Source organism: Numenius arquata, chromosome 2, assembly GCF_964106895.1.
Source record: "Numenius arquata chromosome 2, bNumArq3.hap1.1, whole genome shotgun sequence".
Taxonomy (NCBI): Eukaryota; Metazoa; Chordata; class Aves; order Charadriiformes; family Scolopacidae; genus Numenius; species Numenius arquata.
In genome coordinates, this window is record NC_133577.1 from 92193383 (window position 1) to 92214228 (window position 20846).

General features: G+C 39.0%; 1 protein-coding gene across 1 annotated transcript in view; it reads right to left on the bottom strand.

Annotated features, from left to right (window-relative positions):
- The window catches only part of TRHDE (thyrotropin releasing hormone degrading enzyme), a 215325-nt gene that overhangs the window by 61703 nt on the left and 132776 nt on the right, over window positions 1-20846 (bottom strand). Inside the window, exons 8-9 of the mRNA XM_074168551.1 lie at window positions 13817-13882; window positions 11211-11398 (exon numbers count right to left, since the gene is read on the bottom strand). Of these exons, the coding sequence (XP_074024652.1) occupies window positions 11211-11398; window positions 13817-13882 (254 nt within the window). The remainder of the gene's footprint in view (window positions 1-11210; window positions 11399-13816; window positions 13883-20846) is intronic.

Consider the following 20846-nt stretch of genomic DNA (forward strand, 5'->3'; position numbering starts at 1 on the left):
AGAGTAAACCTGACTGGTTAAGACACCTGGCTCCTTGTTCTAACCACCAGAACTTAATATCCAAAATGCCAACTCTGTCTCCTTAATTGTAATCTGGTACCTCCAGAGTGGCTGAAGCTGAGAAATGGGGACCAAGGACTACTTGGTATTAGTTTTCCATTCTCGGCTCTCCAGATGGAGAATGCTGAAATTTCATGTACAGCGAGATAAATGCTTGTGTGAGTAGTGTTGAGTGTGAGAAGACACCTTCCTGGTGTGGCTCTTGCCAACAGTGATGATTCCTTGATTAAGTCAGGATACTGACAGAGGTATTTCTTACTAAGGGAATATCTTGCTATGAGCTGTCCCATAAACTCGTGTTGTTGGGATTTCAGAGACAAAAGAACATGAAAGCAAAGTAATGAGAAAACGTGACCTTTTGGAAAGTCAGTCAGTCTTACAGAACAAAATGAAAACTAAGAATTAAAGATTTATATTTTTACTTCAGTTGCATACTTGGCTGATCTGCAGAGACATATACAAATAGTGGCCAGTAAAAGAAGCATTTAGCTGCATGGTTGCAAAAGTTTCTGGCTAATAACCTTTAAGCCTATTATAAAATTAAGGACACAGAAAGTTGATAACTAAAGGATAGTGTGAAGTTTGGATATTAAATCAGTATAGCAGAAAGAGAGCAGAGATTCTCATTTCTTCTCCTTGCCGAGACAACTGCAATTTCTGCTAGCACAGAAAAAGAAGGCCTTTGTTTTCAGTGAATTTTGAACATTAAGATAGTGGAAGGTTCAAAGATAAATTTTTAATGGAAAACCTGGAAGTGTATTCAACTAATCTACAAAATTACAAGTCTTGTTGCTGTGATACCTGGGAGCATTTATTCCTAGGCTGACAGCACAAGTAGACATAAGGTGGTGAGTGGGAAACAAGTGGAAGTTGTTGAACAGCACAACAGCTTTAGAGCTTCCTGCTATGGAAAGAGACTGTAAGTGAAGCAGAACTCAGCAGTACCAGGGCAAAATTTTGTGAGCCACACTTTCTAGAGAGACTGTGTTGGGTAAGACAATTTAAAAGCATCAGGTTATTATATAGTATAGTATCTCACTCAGTAAAGAGTATTTCAAGTTCCAGGGGAGGCTCATGTGAACACCACAGCAAATCACATACTTTTACTAAGTGTGACTCTACAGAGTGTTAGTTCTGTTTAATGGATAAGGAGCTGACAATATATTCATGTTGTGAATTTCAGTCTCACAAGACTGAGGAACACAGAGATTTCATTAGATTTAATACGTGCTGGTAAAGTGATTGTAGGCTGTGCCCAGAGGCACAACACAACAGAAGAAGATGTTATTCCTGCTCTCACAAGTATTACACCTCCTACACTGAGCCAGGGTGTCAAGGGATTCCTTGTACCCTGTCAGCACAGAAGATGGCAGATAGGAAGGGAAGAGTTCACTGACTTTGTAGCAAAGACAAATACAGGATGAAAAACGGATAAAGGAGAGACCAATTGAGCACAGCTTTGAGAATATTCACTGGCCTAAGGTTGTGATTCTGGGATTCCAGGTGTTCTACCCTCACGCAAGACTAACAGACTGCCCAACAAGAAAAAAGGTAAGCTAGGGCAAAAAAAAGGATGCTGTTACTAACACATGATTACATGACTAATTAGAAAAAGATTGGAAAAAAAAAAAAGGTTGTGGAAGATTTTACTCCAAGATTATCCTGGTCTATGCTGGGCAGAGGCATTTCCAGCCCCTTTAGAAAAGCAAGGTAAGAATTTGGACTGATGGACTCTGTGAATTAAAGACAGTGCTCCAGCATAGTCTTTAGAGGGTTGTAACTGACTGCAAGATAGACCGTATTTTTTTCACCCATGATTCCAGACATAATAGAGTTAGGGTGCCATGTAACACACATGCACTATTCTCTAAGCAGATAAGAAAACTGCAACTGAGGCAACACATTACTCAGAAATTAATGGCCTTCATGTTGCCATCTATACCCAAAAGTGTCAAAGACTAACTGACCTTTTTGTATCCACTTCCTCTTTCTCACTAGTGCCTCACCTGTGGAAGAATTCAACTTTTTAGTCAGAGCAACCTACCATCCAACGGGGTCAGCTTTTGATAGGTGCTGCCAGGCGGAGAATGGCTTGACCACCTGGTGGATGTGAATGGGCTCCACAACTGAGGTGTCAGTTTTTGAAGAGTATTGAAAGTTTTTAATAGAAGTGAACTTAGTAGATGCCTCATAGATAAGCAAAAATCAATTTGTAGAGCAGTCTTGTCTTTAACTAATAAGATTTCTCTACTTTGAGGTTTTCAAAGGCTCTGATCAGATGTGTAGTTGGATCCACCTAATATATAGGGAGGGAAGCAGGGAATTTCAGAGGGAAGCAAAACTTGGGGACTTCGAAGGTATTTGGTATTGTGGGCCTATTATAATTTTTGAATACACATTAGACTTAGCTGCATACATGGAGGAAACTATGCATGATCTTTATTGTTTGGAGAAATATTTAGAATTGCATGAGAGGGTGACTAGGAAGCTTATATTCTAGTCTTGAAAGATGCTAGCACTTCTGAGATGACTTGCTTCATCTGTAAGCCTCTTTATTTGCAGCTCTGCCTCAATACAGCTGCTATTTTTATATTTTTGTCTATTATGTATGCTTTCATTTAGAAACTCATGTTAAAAAGGGCAATCATATTGTTATATTCTAAAATAAGGGTTGATAGCTACTTCTAAGAGCCCCTAATTCTAGAATAGATCACAGATCATTTGGGTTTTTCCTATATAAGGGTTGAAATACAAAGATATGGAGGGAAAAATATTTACAATGCCAATACAGTATTGCTGGAATTTATTTTAGAGGCATGTATTTTAATACAATCATTGACAGTGTAATTCATCTGTAGCCAGAATAGTGATTAACACGTTTAACAGCAATGTATTACAGATGCATATTTTGTGGTTTTCCTTTACTCTGCCACAGTTCTAATTCTTTTTAGATTTTACAAGAATCTTTGGGATTATTTCCATCAATAATAAGTCCTAGAGCTGAAGTAGGGAAAACAATTTATATTCTTCAGGAGCCTTATGCCAAATATAATGCCCTTACCAAGGCAATGAAACCACAAAGCCCCAGACATAAGAAAAGGCTTCGGTGCTGTAAGAGCAGCACTAGCATGAAAGAGCCCCTGTCTGGCTCTGCACTGTGGGACTGCCTTAAGATGACAGTATGCATATTCGGTTAGAAAACAGCTGTGTGTCTTCGGCCATCTCATATAAACCCCACTCTTCTTTGGTCTGATTGCTTCTTTAAGGGTGGACACAAGGTAATTCAAATGAGTTAATTTGAATTAAATTATCCAATTTGAAAAGAAAAACAATTGCATTGTCTGATAATGTAATATTATCTGATTATAATTATCTGATTACTAAACCTTCTACAAAGTTCTGTGTAATTTCAGCTTAATATTCTATACCAAAATAAATCATAAATGAAGTGGCTATAAATATTGTGGGGCTCTTTAAAATTGACTCATTTCAGTGTCAGTGCTAGCAGAGTACCTTACTAAATTTAGAAAAATATTGTAGGCAAAGAACAAATACTACAAATTCTTTGTCAGTACATGCTTTCTCTTCCCTGTCTAACATTACCTTTTTACACTAAAACACAAAAGGCTTCATTTTTGAAAGTGACAAGCAATTTTGATTGCTGAGTCAGAGACGGATAGAAAGAAGCTGAGTTTAAGCAGTGTTAAATGTCTATTCTAACAGCTGCCTTTACCCTCCAATAAAGGCCCTTAGTCTCTCCTGCATCCTCTGTTCCATCTTGCACCAGCGCAAAACATCCCTGCAGAATTGCGTATGTGGTGCTGATCATGCAGACCCCATCTCTGTGTTGTCCTTTACCCATAAGCATAGTCCCTTGACTACAGAGTGCAGATCTGAGATTTATCTGAAAGTAATTTGGACTGGAAGGATGTGTTATGAGCTGAGGAGGGACACCCTCCCCCTCCCGGCCCCCCCAGTAGGAATAAGAGTAGGATTTTGGCTATGCCTACAAACCTCCAGTATGTTCTCAGAGACTTAGTGCCAAACATTTTTCAGTGTATTCCAATGGTCAGTTCTGATTTTTCCTCAGAATACGGTGAACTTAAGCAAAATCAAAATATAATTCCTATGATAGTTTCCCCTTCCTCAGTAAACTTCCCTAAAAGTCCCTCACTAAAATATCTTCTCCATAAAACCTGAGATTCTACTATGGACTGTGAAGGCTCATATACAGAGGTAAGGGGGAAAAATCCCATTATTAGCAACTTAATAAAGCAAAAGGTAGAAGAAGTAAAAAAAGAAAGCATGTTAGTAGTTTCACCCTCTGATCTACAGTGGGGAATCCACATCTCTGATTTTCACAAAGCCAACAAAATATGACATTTATGCACCTTCATGCTTCCTATTAGCCCTGTCTCTGTCAAATGCTGTTTGGGCTTTCCCCAGTCTGCTCTTTACTTCACTAAAGACCCCAACTTAACCACCTTCTCCATTTCCCTGGTTCTCCGTATTTCCCTATTCCAGCTACACAATTTTAATGCTCCCAAATCTGGCTCATATCTGCACCCTGCCACGCAGCGTTCCCTTTCCCTCCCCCCTTGCATGTTAGGCAGCTCCCCACCAGCACTGCCGCCCTGATTCTCCTCTTTGCCTCCCCACCTCACTCAGAATTAAAACATAGTGCTGCCCTCAAGTACATGTTCCTTCTCTCACCATGAAACGGATTTAATTAACATGAGTTAATTAACTAGGTTGGGTATCAAGTAATTCTTGAGAATTAGTATTAGCAAATAAGATGAGGAAAGTGACACAGTCCACAGTGATAATAATAAAATACAGCAGCAGCTTTTCCCTGTCAGCCTAACTTCTGTCAGGATACGAGTGCTGCCACTGCACAGGAAGCAATGACACAATACACCAATTTTGTCGTCTTTAGCGTTCTGCAAATTCTAACACTGAAAGTTACCCATATCCTGCACACCATAGCATCCTGGATGTTTGCCTAGTGGGAAGTGTTTCCCACAAATAGAAGCTGTGAAATGGTTCTGAAAATAAAGCGTTAAATTAAAACTGGCATTTCTGATATCTTTGCTAGCAGCAAAATCTTGCTGAAGAGACATCAGCGCAGAAATGTGCAGGAACAAATTTTAAAAGCTCTTCCCATTCTGATTTAATAATAACGCAACAATCAGAAAAGCCTCTAAAAAATAAAAAGCTGAGACAGAAGCCTGGGGACTCCCCAGTGGCTTCTACAGCCTATTGTAGCAGGCAGCGTGTGGCACAAGTATTGGGCTGGCAAACACCAGCATCCAACAGCAAAGGCGCTCCTCTGCATGCTCCAGAGGCAGGCTGGCTTCCTCCAGGTCACTTGCAGAAGCAGCTCTTCTGCCTGCTCGTTTGGAGGAGCAGCACTCTGCACAGCATCATCCTCTCTCAGGCTGCTGGGGTTAAGGACTGTCCCTATACACACTGAAGGACAAAATCTATTGGTGTCATAGACCTGTCCTCTACTAAACACCAGAGTACATGTAAAGAGAAGGAGCACCCCACATTTTCCCATTCTTCTGCAAGAACAAGTATTTTCAAGTCCCTGCTTGAGCAGCAAAAAACCTGGTTAAATCAATATCTGGCTGTGTTCATACATAGCTCTGTGCTTCACTAAGGATTCTTGATTTCTTAATCTCATTCCTGATAATTCCATTTCCTCTATGCCTAATACCAGTGCCCTCCTCTCCTGGAGCCCATTCCCTTCATCATTATTATAGCTGATATAGAGGTACTCAGGACAGTCAAGATGAACCAGGGTACCACATCTACTCCCAAGGTAGCAACACAAAAGTTGTTTCTAGGAGAAACGCTGATATAAGTGTAATCTTTCAGGTATAGTAAAGATGAAAGGCATAACAAGAAAACACTCAAAGGACATGAGAAAATGGAAGATTAGAGGATATTTTCCAGAGACAGGGAGGTAAATGAGTACTTCTTTTTCTATTTAAATTTTGTTAGCCTTTTTTCCTCAGCTTATGGAACAATATTTGTCCATATTATGGTCCTTTTTATTATATAATTGATACTACATGTGCTACATTATTCCATGATTGCTCTAAGAAGACCTCAAAGATACTTATCAGCATTCCCCTTGTGCTTCTAACATTTTGATTTGTGTTTAACCAGCCCCTCAGCTGGTAAGTGGACAGAGTAAGTTCCCCATCACTGCTCCAGTGATAATGCCATACAAATAATTAAGAATACACATGGCAATATTCAAACACAGCTATGCTTTCACTATACAAATCATTTTCAGCAAAGGGACAAGCAAAGCCCTTTTTCATGCAAAGCCTGAATAAATGAGTTTTGTGTAGGAAATTCAGAAGAGACTTGAAGGGAAATAAATTCTGCAGTTAACCATTCATCTTGGAGTGGAGTGACTGCTGAGCAGCTCTGCCGCCCATTGTAAAGCCTTTCAGTTGTCATAATTACTACATGGTGTTAGACCCATGAGTCTGTACAGCTCTACTTTTGCTGGTCATGTCCCTGGCTTGCACCGTTGGTCTGAATTTTCCCTAGTCCAACCACACGGAGAAAGGCACCAAGGATTACCACACTACAGCACGTATAAATACCCTGTCCATATCCCGATTTGTAGCTCTTCCTTTTCTCTCTTTTCTCACAGCTAGCTGTGTTCAACACCTAGCGAGACATTTCCCTTCAGGATATTATCATGAACAAGTGAAGATTAGCTACAGAAACTGTGTGCATGATAAGAACACTATACAAGTGAATATTACCTCAGCAACATGAACTTAATTATTTTGATAACATTGGAAAGGTTATTTTTCCACTTTTGAAGAGACAAGCTCAGTATATTTTCGAAAGGTAAAACTTACACCCATAACCAGAAAGCTTTGGTCTGCTCTTCAATACAGTATATAAAAGGTTTATGGATTTCATCAAAACTGATTAGTTTATTGTCTAGACCAGAGATTATTTTTCATAAGATTTCTTGTCATATCTGTGAGCCATTCTTGTAATGATGGATGAGACTGGTGCCTTAAAATCATCATTTTCTCTGTCAGCAGGGAAACCCACTGAACCTTGTCAGATGGAATATCACCTCATCCCCTGTAGCCTTATATTATAAGGGCATAATTCGTTCTCACAGGGGTATAGAGGAGTCCAGGACTGAACCTACACATAACTAAAGGATTGTTATTTGAGGGAAGAATATGAATTATGCAGGTATTACAGGAGTTTTAAACTTTTGCTTGGATAAGCTGAAATTGCTACTGAAACATGGTACCAACCACAGGCTTTGACATTCAAATCAAAGCCTGGTGATTTTGGCCCTTCTGAGGAATGGCGTTCCTAGAAAAAATGTCTGTCATTGTTAGTTTTATTCTCTCGTAAAATGAGAAGTATGGATCATGTAAAGGCATGTGTCAAGTAAAATCTATGCTCAGTTTGCAGAGAAGCAGAATTGTATACCTCCTGTAATTTCAGGCCAAATGTTAGAGCCTAGTATGCCATACAGTCAATTCAACACATACAAATGAATCACAGTTTATATATGTATGGCCCTTGAAACACATTTTTCTGCAGTTATAGAGAGACAACTAGTCCAACTGTACATGAGGTGGCAAAATCAACTACATGCAATCATTCTCTTCTGCAGCAGAATTAAAGACACTTAACAGTAATGGACTAGGCAGAACTAGGAGTAAACCTCTGCCAAAGGTATCAACAATTTTCACTTTTACCATTTATCACTTAGAAAAATCTACTTGCGGCTTCTATATTCCTCTATATGATTTCAGAGAGATAAATTAAATATGCTGCTTCACATTTCATTTTTAAGAGTTAAATGCTGCATAAATACTTAGCGTAAAGAAAAGCACAGGCATTTTTATAAAACTAGAATGATTCTGAAATATTCAGTTGCCTCTCTATATTTGCAATTCTTATGCAGCAGATAGATCTGAAACACCTACTCTGAAGTGACTCTTTCAAAAGGAAAGGAAAGTTAAATTTGCCTAGAGAGGGTCTGCAGCAGAAGTTTAAACTCCTTGTCACTTTGAAGGCAATAGAACTGACGTTTATTGGTGTGCCATGCCAAACTACAGCCCTACCTCTGGATAACTAAAGACTATGTGGCAGATGGATGCTTTAAGAGCCTTCCCCAGAGCCTTCCAGTGCATATTGTGTTGTCTGTTTAGATGATAAACTCCTAGAAAGGCCTGGACTGGTACATTTTTTTGTGTTTTGTGCAGCTCTACTATTTATGGTGTTTAAAATGATCGTCACGACTAATCCACAGATAAACCACCCTAAGGAAGCCAATGTCGCCTGCTCTGCAAGAGCAGGGCCTCAAATGTGGCATAAATACCATTTGCTCCCCATTATTTACAGTGCCTATTATGGTTCCCCAGGGAGCTATGCGTCCAATGCCTAATTCATGGGTCACGAAGGGGAGATGAGCGCCGACTTTATTGGACTGTGAATTAGGCCACTGATATGTAACACCCCCAAAGCCTGCAGGCTGACATTATATATGTGTATATATATACACTTCTGTGCCTCCCGCAACATCTACCTGTGCTATCAGGCCCTGCTGATCCAGTTAGTAAACTACTTGGCAACTACGTGACCAAAACTACCTGTAGAATCAGCGGGGGCGCTGCACTTCGCAATAGGACTGAACGTCCGTCAACGTGCTGCTTCCATTCCAGTTATCAACCCCCTTTGTGTATTCAAAATAAAACTGGCCCCTTTCTGTCATGTCATACAACTGTGGAGTAGTGTGTCATGAATTATCAGATGACACCACATCAATGTGATTTTCCCTGTCTACTGCTTTCATAATAATTGAAGCAATAGTAACTTCCAATGGAAAAAAAAACACAAAAATCACGACGAATATTGAGGTCATTGCTGGCAGAAAGATTAAATTTACTTTCAGTATGCCATTCTTGTTTTTCTACTTAATTTGATGGTATGAAAGGACATTTAATGATACAGAGCCATTGTGCATATCAAGCCACGTGTGCCTGTGGGCAATGTACCAACAAATTGCATGGTCATTGTTATAACAATCTAAACACTAATTTATAACTAAGCCATAGGACTTTAATATAAATTGGTGGATGGTATTTGAAAGGTGAACGGCAAAGCCAAATTTCACCTTTGGCTAAATGTATATGTATATGTATATGTTCCTGTTCTTTGGTATTTATACTTATGTCACATGACTTTCAAATAACATTAAGTGGGAAGCAGCAAACTAGCTCCATCATCTAACTGGCTGGAGTAAACATCCCATCTGTAAAGCCTTCCTTCGGCAAGGGGCTCCTTCCCATTTGTGAAAAGGACATGGAAGACAGAGAAAAACAAATCTGAAGAGGGCAGAACAGGACAGAGACTTGCCAAAGGAGATATATAATATATGTATTGAACTGCCTGTTAGGACAGTAAATTCCTGGCAGGGCCCATGCTGATATCTTTTTCTGAGCTCTCTCTAGCACTAAATCATACTTCCAATGTTTAGAAATTATAATTGTGATAAAACCTGTGGACAAAATCTCCTAAGAAACCCAGTGTAATTGCCCCCTTGGTGCAGAACACTACCCCTTCCACTTATGTCAAGATGCAGTTTGAATTCTGAATTGATGTCATACAAAAATAAAACTAAGTTTAATTCTCATCCCTGATGTTCCACCTTACAAAACACTTACACATCCAGTAGTCTTTACTCATTAATTACAGCAGCAGTTATTACAATCAATACTGAGTATCTAGCAAATCTATTTTAAAAAGTCTGCAATACTTAAAAGGCTTAATGTTTCTATTTTAATAAACCAAAAAACCTAATAATCTCTGTTCTTCTGAGTAGTAAAATCCAGTCACATTATACTATGGGTATATACAATTGCACAAAAGAAGTTTTCAAGTAAGGGAGAATCTCTCTCACGCTGCACTGAACTCTGAGTCATGAACACTTCAAACAGTCCACATGCACTTGTTTTATCTCTTTCTCACAAAGGAACTAATTTCAGACCAGAACTTAAACAGATGCCTAATACCCTGCTAGGTTGTTCCAATACAGCCAGAAAAACAACAATTTACTCCGTGTCATGTTTGAGTTCCATAATATTCATGTTCTAATAAAGGATAATGCACTTCTAAACATTTCCCAATGAACGTAACTATATTTTTAGGCCTTCCTCAACAGGAAGGAATATTCTATACAATCCAGATGTGTGAAGCAAAATTTCGTATTAAATTTTACCTCTTACTGATTTATATCTATTGGACAAGTACGAGTACCCAAGATTGACAGCGTGCACTCTTTAATGAACAGAAGAACACAGAAGCTTCTAAGGCTAAACTGCAGTTCTCTTAGCAACAGCTCTATATCCTTGGCCTTAAAATATGATGCAAAAACTGCTTCAAACAATACAATGAGGACTACCCAGCATCAGCCAGGAATGTCAGTTTGTCTCTGGGATGAAGGAAGTGTGTGAAGTCAGCTGGGAGCAGGAACGGAACAATTTAAGTGGAAAAAGGGTAGGGGCAGAGATGCGTAAGTGCCTGCTGATTTCTGCCAATGTAACAGTCCCCTTAGGACCAGTTCAGCTGGCTTCAAAACTGGAACAGCTGGAACCCCCTGCCTTGTACAGAGGTCCAGTTCAGCTCTTGACTGCTTCCTGAGTTAAGTGAGGTATATACCCGACACACAGTTACACCTGCATACTCAATGTATGAGCATGGAGAGGTCCACTCCAAATAATTACGTAAAAAGAAGTATCAGACTTTCCAACCACATTCCGAATTTCTTCATGGAGTGTAACAAAATCAAAAGAAAAGGAGAGGAAACAGACGTGTAACGTAAGATGTAGTCACAGAGGGAACTGTCAGGATGAACATGGGCACATTAAAAGCTTTATCTTGTTGTTCTGTTACTCTAATGATTTTTTTCAATTCTTTTAACTAGCCTCATCTTTACTGCAGTTCAAATGGAAGGGTCACCACATGTTATTGATACCAAGCAAAGCTTAGAGATTTCTGAAGAGCCGTCTTCATAAAAATGCACACATGAAGCATGCACTTAAACAACTAAGCCTCTTGAAAGATATTCATTGAGAAATTTAGAGTACCTGTTGTCTCCAAGCGCAGGATCCTTGGGTTTAGCATCACTATCATAAACAAAACGTTCTTGGGAGATCACTATGACATTGTCCGTAGTTTCATTTCCCAAGATAGTGATAACAGGATAACCCATCTGCAGTGTCCACTGGTCCATTACTTCCTGGATATTTACAGATTTTCCTACCCTTTTTAAAGCCTTCAAGAAAAAAGAAAAGTTTCAATATGTTGAAGCAATATCATCATCCAACATATAAAACTCTTTTTGTCCCAGAGACCATAATTAACTTTAGAGGTTTAAATAACCATCACACATGCACACTTGCACACTTACACCCAGTACACACACCTCACATAATTTAAGTAACAGTCTCTGTCTATCTTAAAAATAAATGTTGAGCAATCTTGCCAGAGAGGAGAGTGACAGTCAGAAAGTCACGCTTCCCACATCATTCAGGCACTTTTGTTGTAACAGAAGAAACAACTTGCTTTACAGGGTTTTAATAAGAGCCTCAGAAATACTGGGTGGCTGTTTCCAAAAGATATTCTTGACCAGCTAAGGTTAAAAAGGACTCAGTGTTACTTGATCTAGGGTACTTACAATAAGGCATATTCAAAGGGCCTGATTTCAAAAAGTACAGAGCTTCTCTGTTCTGAAAATCAAATGACTATTTATTTGAAAATAATGTCCTTCATGTCCAAAGTGAGGTCATATATAAAAAGATATCCCCAGCTCCTTCATAAACTGTCCTGTCATAACACATGGAGGATTAATGTGTTCATATTTGATTCCGTATGTCAATAAAAGTGCTGGTTTACAAGTGGGTTTTTGTCTGAAACAAAAAGAGATGCTATAGCATCATGGGAGATAAGACTGGGTATGAGGAAAATGACAAGCACCATTTGATCTTCAGCAACGGAAATGTCCCTAGCTGCCGCACAGTCCTAGATCACAGACTGAGCAACCTCCAATGAATACAAGCAGAACCCAGCATGACGTCTTCACAACTGAAGCCGCAATTGCAATGAATTAGGAACAAAGCAGCTGGCAACAACATGATTACAGGTGAGGCAAACAGAATTACTAGCCTTAACGATAGATTCGAGCATACAGTATAGCTGTAGTGGTTATGGACCAGAATACAGTCTCATTTTTGTTCTATTTTATTAGCTGTGGGTTCTGCTGTTCTTTCAAGATTACACTCATCTCTCTGATCTTCCATCCCTCAGAACTTTAATAGCAAGTAGAGAAGCAAGAAAGACTTTTGCAGCGGCATTCAACTTCAGATTAAGATATAGATTTGAACCTGACTGTATGTCACACATCTCAACTCTCATGAACAGTCAGTACAGACACGGGACTCAGTTCAGCTGCCCACACACTGGTGGCTAATGTCATTTGACCTTGACCTGCCACTCCAGAAGGGTACAGATTTCCTCAGAGATCTTGCCTGAAATTGATTAGACACACCTGAATGTCTTGAACACCCTACTACTCCTGATCTGGCACTAGTTGCCTCTATCTGAACAACTATCTCAAGTCCCTGGTCAACAGTTAGTAGTTCGGGCTCCTTTTGAAATAATCATGTAGTGGCTAGTCAACTGACTTGCTCTCTATGCTCTGCTGACTGTATTAACTGGATTTCTGGGTTTCCAGTTGTTCCTATTCACCAAGTATCAAATGAGACATCCCAAAATATTCAACACATCCTTGCAGAACTGGTGGTCCTACAGCAGTCTCTACACTTACCTCATGTAGCAGCTGGAAGCCAGGTAGGATAAACTAAGTTAAACATTGTTAGATGTCTATGAACAGGCAACTGAATCCAGTCCTCATTGACAACAACTTTGGACACCTAGCTTATATGTATATACCCGCTTGTGTAGGTAAATGCAGATGTCTTGACCTCCAGCTGAATCCCAGCTTTGGTGAACTACCATGTTCACACATGGCTTGAGTTTGTTCTTGTGCCCAGCCTCCCTGACTGTAGTCTGCATTGGCTCGCACTCTGTCTTTATTCTGGAGTGCCTAGACTAGCTCTGCAGGAGAGATTCTGGTATGCTTGGCTCACTTTATGAAAATAAAGTAGCTCTGTAGAGCTTGGGCACCGCAACCAAAGGGAGCATGGGCATAGCAACCATAAGTCTCTACAGCATGCCAAATGTTACAGTAAATAGTTATCTGTTTACACCAAGCATTAAAGCTTTAATAGTTTTGTCCTGCACACAAATCATAACTCCATACAAAATCACAAACACACGTGATGTACATGCCAAAGCTCAGCACTTTCATGTGCTTTCCAGCTTATAGGCCTCACCATGCTGCCACTAAAGTCAATGACAGCAGACTCCATGAATTCCATCTTTTACTGCACATCAGTGACATAGCACAAGCAAGGAAATATATTCTAACATAATAAAGAATAGAAATGCTGCAAAAAACATATTTTGATGCTGCCACTAGGTTAACTCAAATGGAATTTCTTTGCATCAATTTTTATATTTGCTCTAGGGTTCTGAAGATCTCAATATGCACTATTCACTCCTAACCTCTCCAAGAAAAATACCACAGTAAATTCCTGCTTTTCCCTCAGTGCAATAGATTAAAGCATTTTACCTTTGACAATGTGTTCCAGAGATCATTTCTGGCTGCATTGCCATACTTGTGAATGGTTAAATAGTCCTACAGAAATAGAATAAAAATACAAATCAGTATTACTATACACAAGCCAAACAACTAGAGCTGTGAATCACTGCTATTAGAAGTTAAATCACATCAATGTTTGCATTTGTCAGAAATCTAGATATATACAATATGCTCATCCTAAGGGAGTAAATAAACAGTTTCTTAAGCTAGTTTACAATGCAAAAGTTGTTGCTAAAAATTTAATTTACAGCATTCAATGCTCTTCCTTTTCTGTGTAAGTCACTCTATAAGCTAAATATTTTGAATATACATTTAAAATACTTGTCTAATCTCAGAAGGGGTTCCTAGGAAATTCTTGACAATGAAACACAGTTCCAGTTGCTATTTTAGCAGGTCATTCTGCATCTACTGTCAAAAATTTGCTCACTGGGATGACAGCTAGATTTGTTACAAAAGATTTAACTGAGAAATAGCCTACCTGAACTACAAACTCTTATCTAGGGAGATCCTGGTGCTTCAATGTCAAAATGGCAACTGGGGCTATAACAGGTTGTCACAAAGGCTCTCCATGACAGGGAGTGGTGGAAGAGGGGTGATGGGAACCCAAGTTCGTGCTTGTGCACAGAAGCTTTCACGACATACATGGCTCAGAGTCTAAGGAGGTTAAAACGGAATGCTTTTACTTATTCAGCTGCAGTTTCAATGACTGAAGGTCCCTTCTTCTCCCATGGCAACCAGAAAGATAATTCCTGATAAGCTACCATCATATTAAATTGCCTTCCCAAATTAATAGTTTAAGTATATGACCAGGTTAGGTCTGGGACTTTCAGGGATAAAACACTTCCAATTTAAACGACATCTGGAGAGAAAACACTGTTACTTTCCCACCATCCTCTGTCCCTAGAAAACAGCTCATTCAATTACAGAAGTGAATGTCAGCAATAACATACATTTCAAGCATTTTGATTGGAAGAATTAAGTGTAAAAACACATCAGAGGTTGTAAATCAATGGGTTCTCCTGCATTTGAATATCTGCCATCTTCACTTTACACAATGGTAGGAGACAAACCCTAATTTACAGCACAAGTGAAGTAAAACTGGGACAAATTTGCTGACTCTGTTATCTGTGCTTTGTGTGAAGTAAGATACTTTGGGAATAATTAGTATTTGGAAAGCAAATTTTCTGATACACAAACTGTAGCACCTGTGACAGATTTAGCTTTTGTCAGCCAACTCATAGTACAACAAGCAGCAACTCCCATTTAATCACAGGCTAGAAAGGCTAAATGAGAATACTGACTCTGTAAATGCAGTGCTGAGTCTTAACAATGTCATGAGACTAACTTGGGAAAAAGACAATATTATATAGGCCACACCTATAGCACACTGTGCTTCCATTTTGTCTAAAAATACAGAATCATTTAAGTCACGGTGAAATATTCAATAGCTTTCAAAGCTAAAGAAGTTGAATTGCAAATTAGAAAGCTAAAATAAGAATAAACAAAAGTGGGATGAGGTAAATAAATAACAACAAATATACATGTGCATTCTAAGCAGTACTAGAAAATGTTGCCCCTATTGGTCCTTCTGAGAGTTCCTTTCAGCATCGTTACACAGCAAAATAAAATGGGTGGAACACTTGAGGATTTACTCCGTCCAGGCAATAATCCTGTTTACCAATTAGACATTAAATTTGACTTTTACATTTATTGTCCAGAAAGACTGCAAAGGAATTAAATGCTTCTGTCCTTTTCTTTTGTGGTTTTTTCCAGCAGTACACAGATTGTGAGGTTTAGATGCAGCTCGTCACTCAGTTAAAAATTTATTATCCTCCTCTCTAACATGTTTATCACACAAAGGATAACCAAAGGAATCCTAACATTTACAATGAAATGAGAAAATACAATGGTAAACACAACATGCGAGTACAGTCCTGGTATGATACAATTTGATCATCCATTTTTTCATTATTTCATGAAAGCTATGTTGAGATACATAGCATCTAACTAGGAGTGTTACAGAATGCATACTACAGGAAAAGCAGTCCTAAGTGACAGTGTGTATGAAAATATGCTTCCAATAGTAAATCTACATTGCAATCCAAAATCTGAGTGCACTTTCTACATGCACAAAAGGTTACTGAACCAGGCCCCATCAAATGTCCTCATATATCAGTTTTCATATATCTGTTTTCAACAATAACCAGCAGCAGACACCTAGAAAGGGTATAAAACAGGACAAGCAGACAACGATGCTTCCCCAGTATGCTCTCCCATCACCCAGCACTTCATGGCACAAGGAATCCTGAGCAGATTAATATCTTTAATGTATTTCATAGTTATCGTCTGTGAATTTGGCCAGTTGTTTTCTGAACCCATATAAATGTTTAGCATTTGCAACACCTTACAAAAAAGTTCTTCCCACTTCAGTGATCTCTTGTGTGAAGATACCTGTTTCAAACATCTGCCCGTCAGCTGGTTTCATCTGCTGCTCCTTAGTTCTGGCACTAGGAGGCCCAGTTCCCTACTTCACCCTCCCCAACACATTCATGCTTTTACAGATCTGTATGGTATGTGTCCTCATACCAGAGCTTGGTTTTATACTGAGAACACCACCAGAACCAACCACTCCCAGCTTTGCTGCAAACTTACATTTTGTTACCACCATCCAAGCTGTTGACTTCAAAGCTAGCTAGGGTTACCATGACCCAGCCTGAACTTTCATTACCGAATGATCAGCCTCTCTTGAAGTACCTTTCATGGACAGGCACTTAACTTAAAAAGGAAGAGAAAACGCTTGTACATATCTGCATCAAAACACATCCCAGGAATATTAAAAAAATAGGAACCAAAGATCTATACATACCCTGCTTGTCTGTTCTAAGGATGGAACAAGCAGGAATACAATCCATCTTTCCTTCTGGGGACCCGTATCTAAGTCTTAAGTAGCTTGCAAAGGGGCAGAAGACATGTTATCATTCACTGTACCTCTCCAGGCAAGAAGTATTAGCCATCCCTTTGCCTTTACACTGAATAGAAAAGAACCAAAGCAAACAGAAGAGAGATGCAAGCGACAGAACAGAAAAGGAGGATGACACTGAAGACACAGCTGCCTGAATCTAAGCTGTGCTCAGCACAGCGCCAAAGGAGGTAAAGTGACTTAAAGCTACTTCCTCATAAACACATATGCCCAGAACCATCTGGCTGCAAGGCTGCTTCCCATCATAAACCCACAAGTCTATCACCTACAAAAGCTGTTCCATCAACTGGAGTAGGCTGGAGCATGAAGATATGCTTCAGCCACCTTCCTAACTTTCAGCTATAATCCTACAGTATGTGTGAGGAGAAAAGATGGCACAAAAACATCTTTAACAACCCAAGATTCAAGAGCACTCTTCTACAACTCCCCCTTTCTCCTTCACTGTAATGTTACCTCTAAACATTTTCTTTGTCATGGGGCAAGTAGAAATAGAGTTCACAGACCCTAGCGCACTGTCACTTAACATGAAAATTAATCAAACACACAAACACAAAAATGGTTATTTGGTTTTAGATTTTCAGCAAGCATCCTCTTGTAATATTCTTCTTAACATTCTGGCATTAAAACATGAAGCCCCTCTTCACCAAAAAGAATAATGTAATATGACCCCTTCACCTCTGTCAATAAAAAAAAATTAATCAGAGAATATGGTTTTCTGAAACCTGTTTTGGTAATTTTTAACATCAAATAAATAAAAAAATCCAGAGTCTGTCATGACATGAAAACAAAGTCCAGCTACTGCACAACCAAAACCTAGGATCTTGCAAAAAATCCCAACAGATTTAGACTGTAAATGTCAAACAGTAAACTTAATCCCCCCCCCCAAAAATTAATGCTTTTAAAATTATTTTATTTATTATTTACTTGAATACTAAAGCAGATAGCTTGAAGAGTAGTAGAAATAGGAGTATAGTGAAAAGTGCTAAAGGATTTTGAAAGATGTTTTTAGTAATGCTGTATTGATTAAACTTGAGGTTTTTTTATTGTATTAGACTTTTTTTATGGAAAGAAGATTATTTAAAGGGAAAACGTCTTTTATCCCTTTGCAGTCTTAGTTCTCTCAGTCCTGCTAGGGATTGAGCCTCTTGGTTTCAAAAAAATGAACTACCCCACCACCCAAACCTTATAACACTCACAACTAATAAAAGGTAGTGACTGATAAATGCAAAGAGGTTAAACAAGTGCAAAAGATGAATAAGTCTCCAGACATGTATCTTACTTTCAGGGGAGACTTCAGACCTATAACCAGGATCTGAAACATCAATTCTAGGACCAAACTCCTTTCTCAGTTTATCTGTATGAAGTTGATTGGTTGGCTGAAAGAACAGCTCCAAACTTATATGAGTGGTGCTGAGATCTGAAACAGATCAACATTGAATGACTTACTTTTTCTTCTAAAGATAAATGGGAAATTCCACTATAGAAGATGAGTGAGGAAAAAATAGCAAAATATTTTGGCATCAAATTCTTGCAGCTACGTTCCTCTGAATGCCCTCATTTCTCAGGGCTCAGGAAACAGCAGCCTTGCCTCTACCTCCCTCTTTTGTATTTCATTCCTACTCCTGGGTGCACATCCTCCCCGCTTCCGCCTACAATATGTTCTTGTTGAACAGTTTTATACATGACTGCTGTATCTCACCAAAGATTTAGAGCTACTAATAAAAACATTTAGTTAAGGTGGAAATCAGGCTGTAGGGCTCCGGCTATCAAATCCAGTGTGTTTGTCTTCCCAGAAATTTGTATACTTAACCTTAAGCCACCAGACACCATCTGACAGATGCTGACTCACTGACTATAACACGCCACCTTTTTCCCCCCTTTCCTTCACACTGCTAACATCAAAGCTGCTATCACATATTATCTTGACATTGCTTAACATTCAAACAAAAAAGCTTGGGCAAGGGTCAGAGGGAGGAAGGTATTGCATATGTTTGCAATGGTGAGTGACAGAGGAGGGAGTGAGAGCCAGTGGTAAAGCACCACCAGCAAGCTACAAAGAAGTGAAGATTCCCGTAAGAAAGGAAGACTACTGAATAGAAAAGCTAGAATATCCAACTAGGTTTGCAGTATTTTTTTAAGCTGTGCAACAGACTAACACCTGAGAAAGGGCCTTAAGGAAGAAAAGTGATCATCCTCCTGGATGGGCAGTCAGACAAGCAGCAGAGTACAAAATAAGGAGTAGGTAAATCCACCTTATTGGTCATGGTAAACACTGTATAAGGCAAATTAGATGGGGGTTAACTCTATTTGGGTCAGAATCAATTTGTACCAGTGAGCCAAGCTGCAGAGCTACCTTCAAATTGAAAGAACAGCTGTGATCAGACCACTTATCAAAGCAGTACTGCAAAGCCAGCTAAGAAAAACCTTGGAAACATTTTTCCAGGGCAAGTAAGCCAAGCAACTTCTTCCCCATCTACATCAGTTTTACTAAGAGTGCCCGAAACTGCTTCCAGGCAGTCCTGTCAGAAACTGTCAACCTACAGAATACACTAGAGTCATGGAATATACTTTAACTTTCATGAGCGAGTTCTACCAGAGGATCAAAAATGCTGATATCCTTCCTATACTTTAATCTACTATTGCATTAAAAAGTGTTCCTCCCAACAAAAAATGAAGTTAATCACTGGGACAAGAATTAAACTAACTAAAAAAGCTTTTCAACCTACAATAACAAAAAACAGCATCAAAATGATACTGAAACAGGAAGCACATAAGGAGTGCAAGGCCATGCCTGCAGCATAGACAGTCCCCACCTACTACTAAAATTATCACACCTTTTTTATATAGACACATCATCAAACGTATTGCTGTATCTCTCTTGAGCTACAGTTCGACGACACTTTGGCGGTACAGCCAAAGTACCTTCCACAACCTCTGCTCCTCCTTGTCCCCGTCTCCCTGTTTGTGAGGCTACTTCGCAAACCAGACCTATGAAATGGCATGAATAGGAAGAAAACCTATCCCTCTGCACCAAGGACACCCCTCCTTCCCTGATCAAGTTTACCAAAAGGATTCCAAACTCTTCCACTGGTACAAATGCAGTGGCGCTGGGTGGCCATGCATGGATGGGAATGAGTACCTGGAGGTAACACTGAGGACAACAGAAGGGTGGTTTCCTAAGCCAGTGTCCTGTCCAAGCATCCACCCAGTATTATGAAAGAGACCAGAGAGAAAGAAACACAGTGCTGACTTCCGAAGACAGTTAAGGAGAAAGATTATAGGTGTATCCCATTTAAGGGAAACAAAAAGTTTATTTTGAAGTGCATTTCTCTAAAAGCGATATTCAAATGTTCTTTTCAAATGTTCAACTAATGGTTAGGGGTATCGTTCCTCATTTATAGGCTAATTTTTACAGTGAATCAGTTAACCTGCATTAAACTTTATGGATGGACACTGCCATTCAGAACTGAAGTAGACTAAACTCGGTGACTTTAAGTCACAATGAAAACACTATCATGAATTAAAGTAAATTAAATAATAGTTAATTTCAGTTTTGAAAGTGCTCACATGGGACTACAATGAGGTTTAGTTATCTAATTACAATTCACACCTTCAGCTACTTCGAATGAACTTTTGTGTGTCCCTGTATAAACACAGTTGAAACATTGTTTACTTGGCATTAAAAATAAAACTGAATTAGAATTTTACACCACTTTGAACAACCAAAGAATATAGCTGCTAATGATAATCTTTTTTTTCTCCTTATTCCTAATAATTCTACACATATCAGTGGAGCTCCCTGTTGAATCTCTCCTACACAGAAATTTATTGGTGAACGTATTTTAAGTGACTAATAATTCTATCTATTTCTTCATTTTCTGAAAGTGGTGATCCTGTAAGATGTCCTGGCAGATAGGCCTGGAATTTTTTTAATTTTTTTTAATCTTCTCCAAATCTTTTTTGCCTTTTGCTTTAAATAATAACACAAAAGAACTATTTTATCTGCTCCATATACAATCA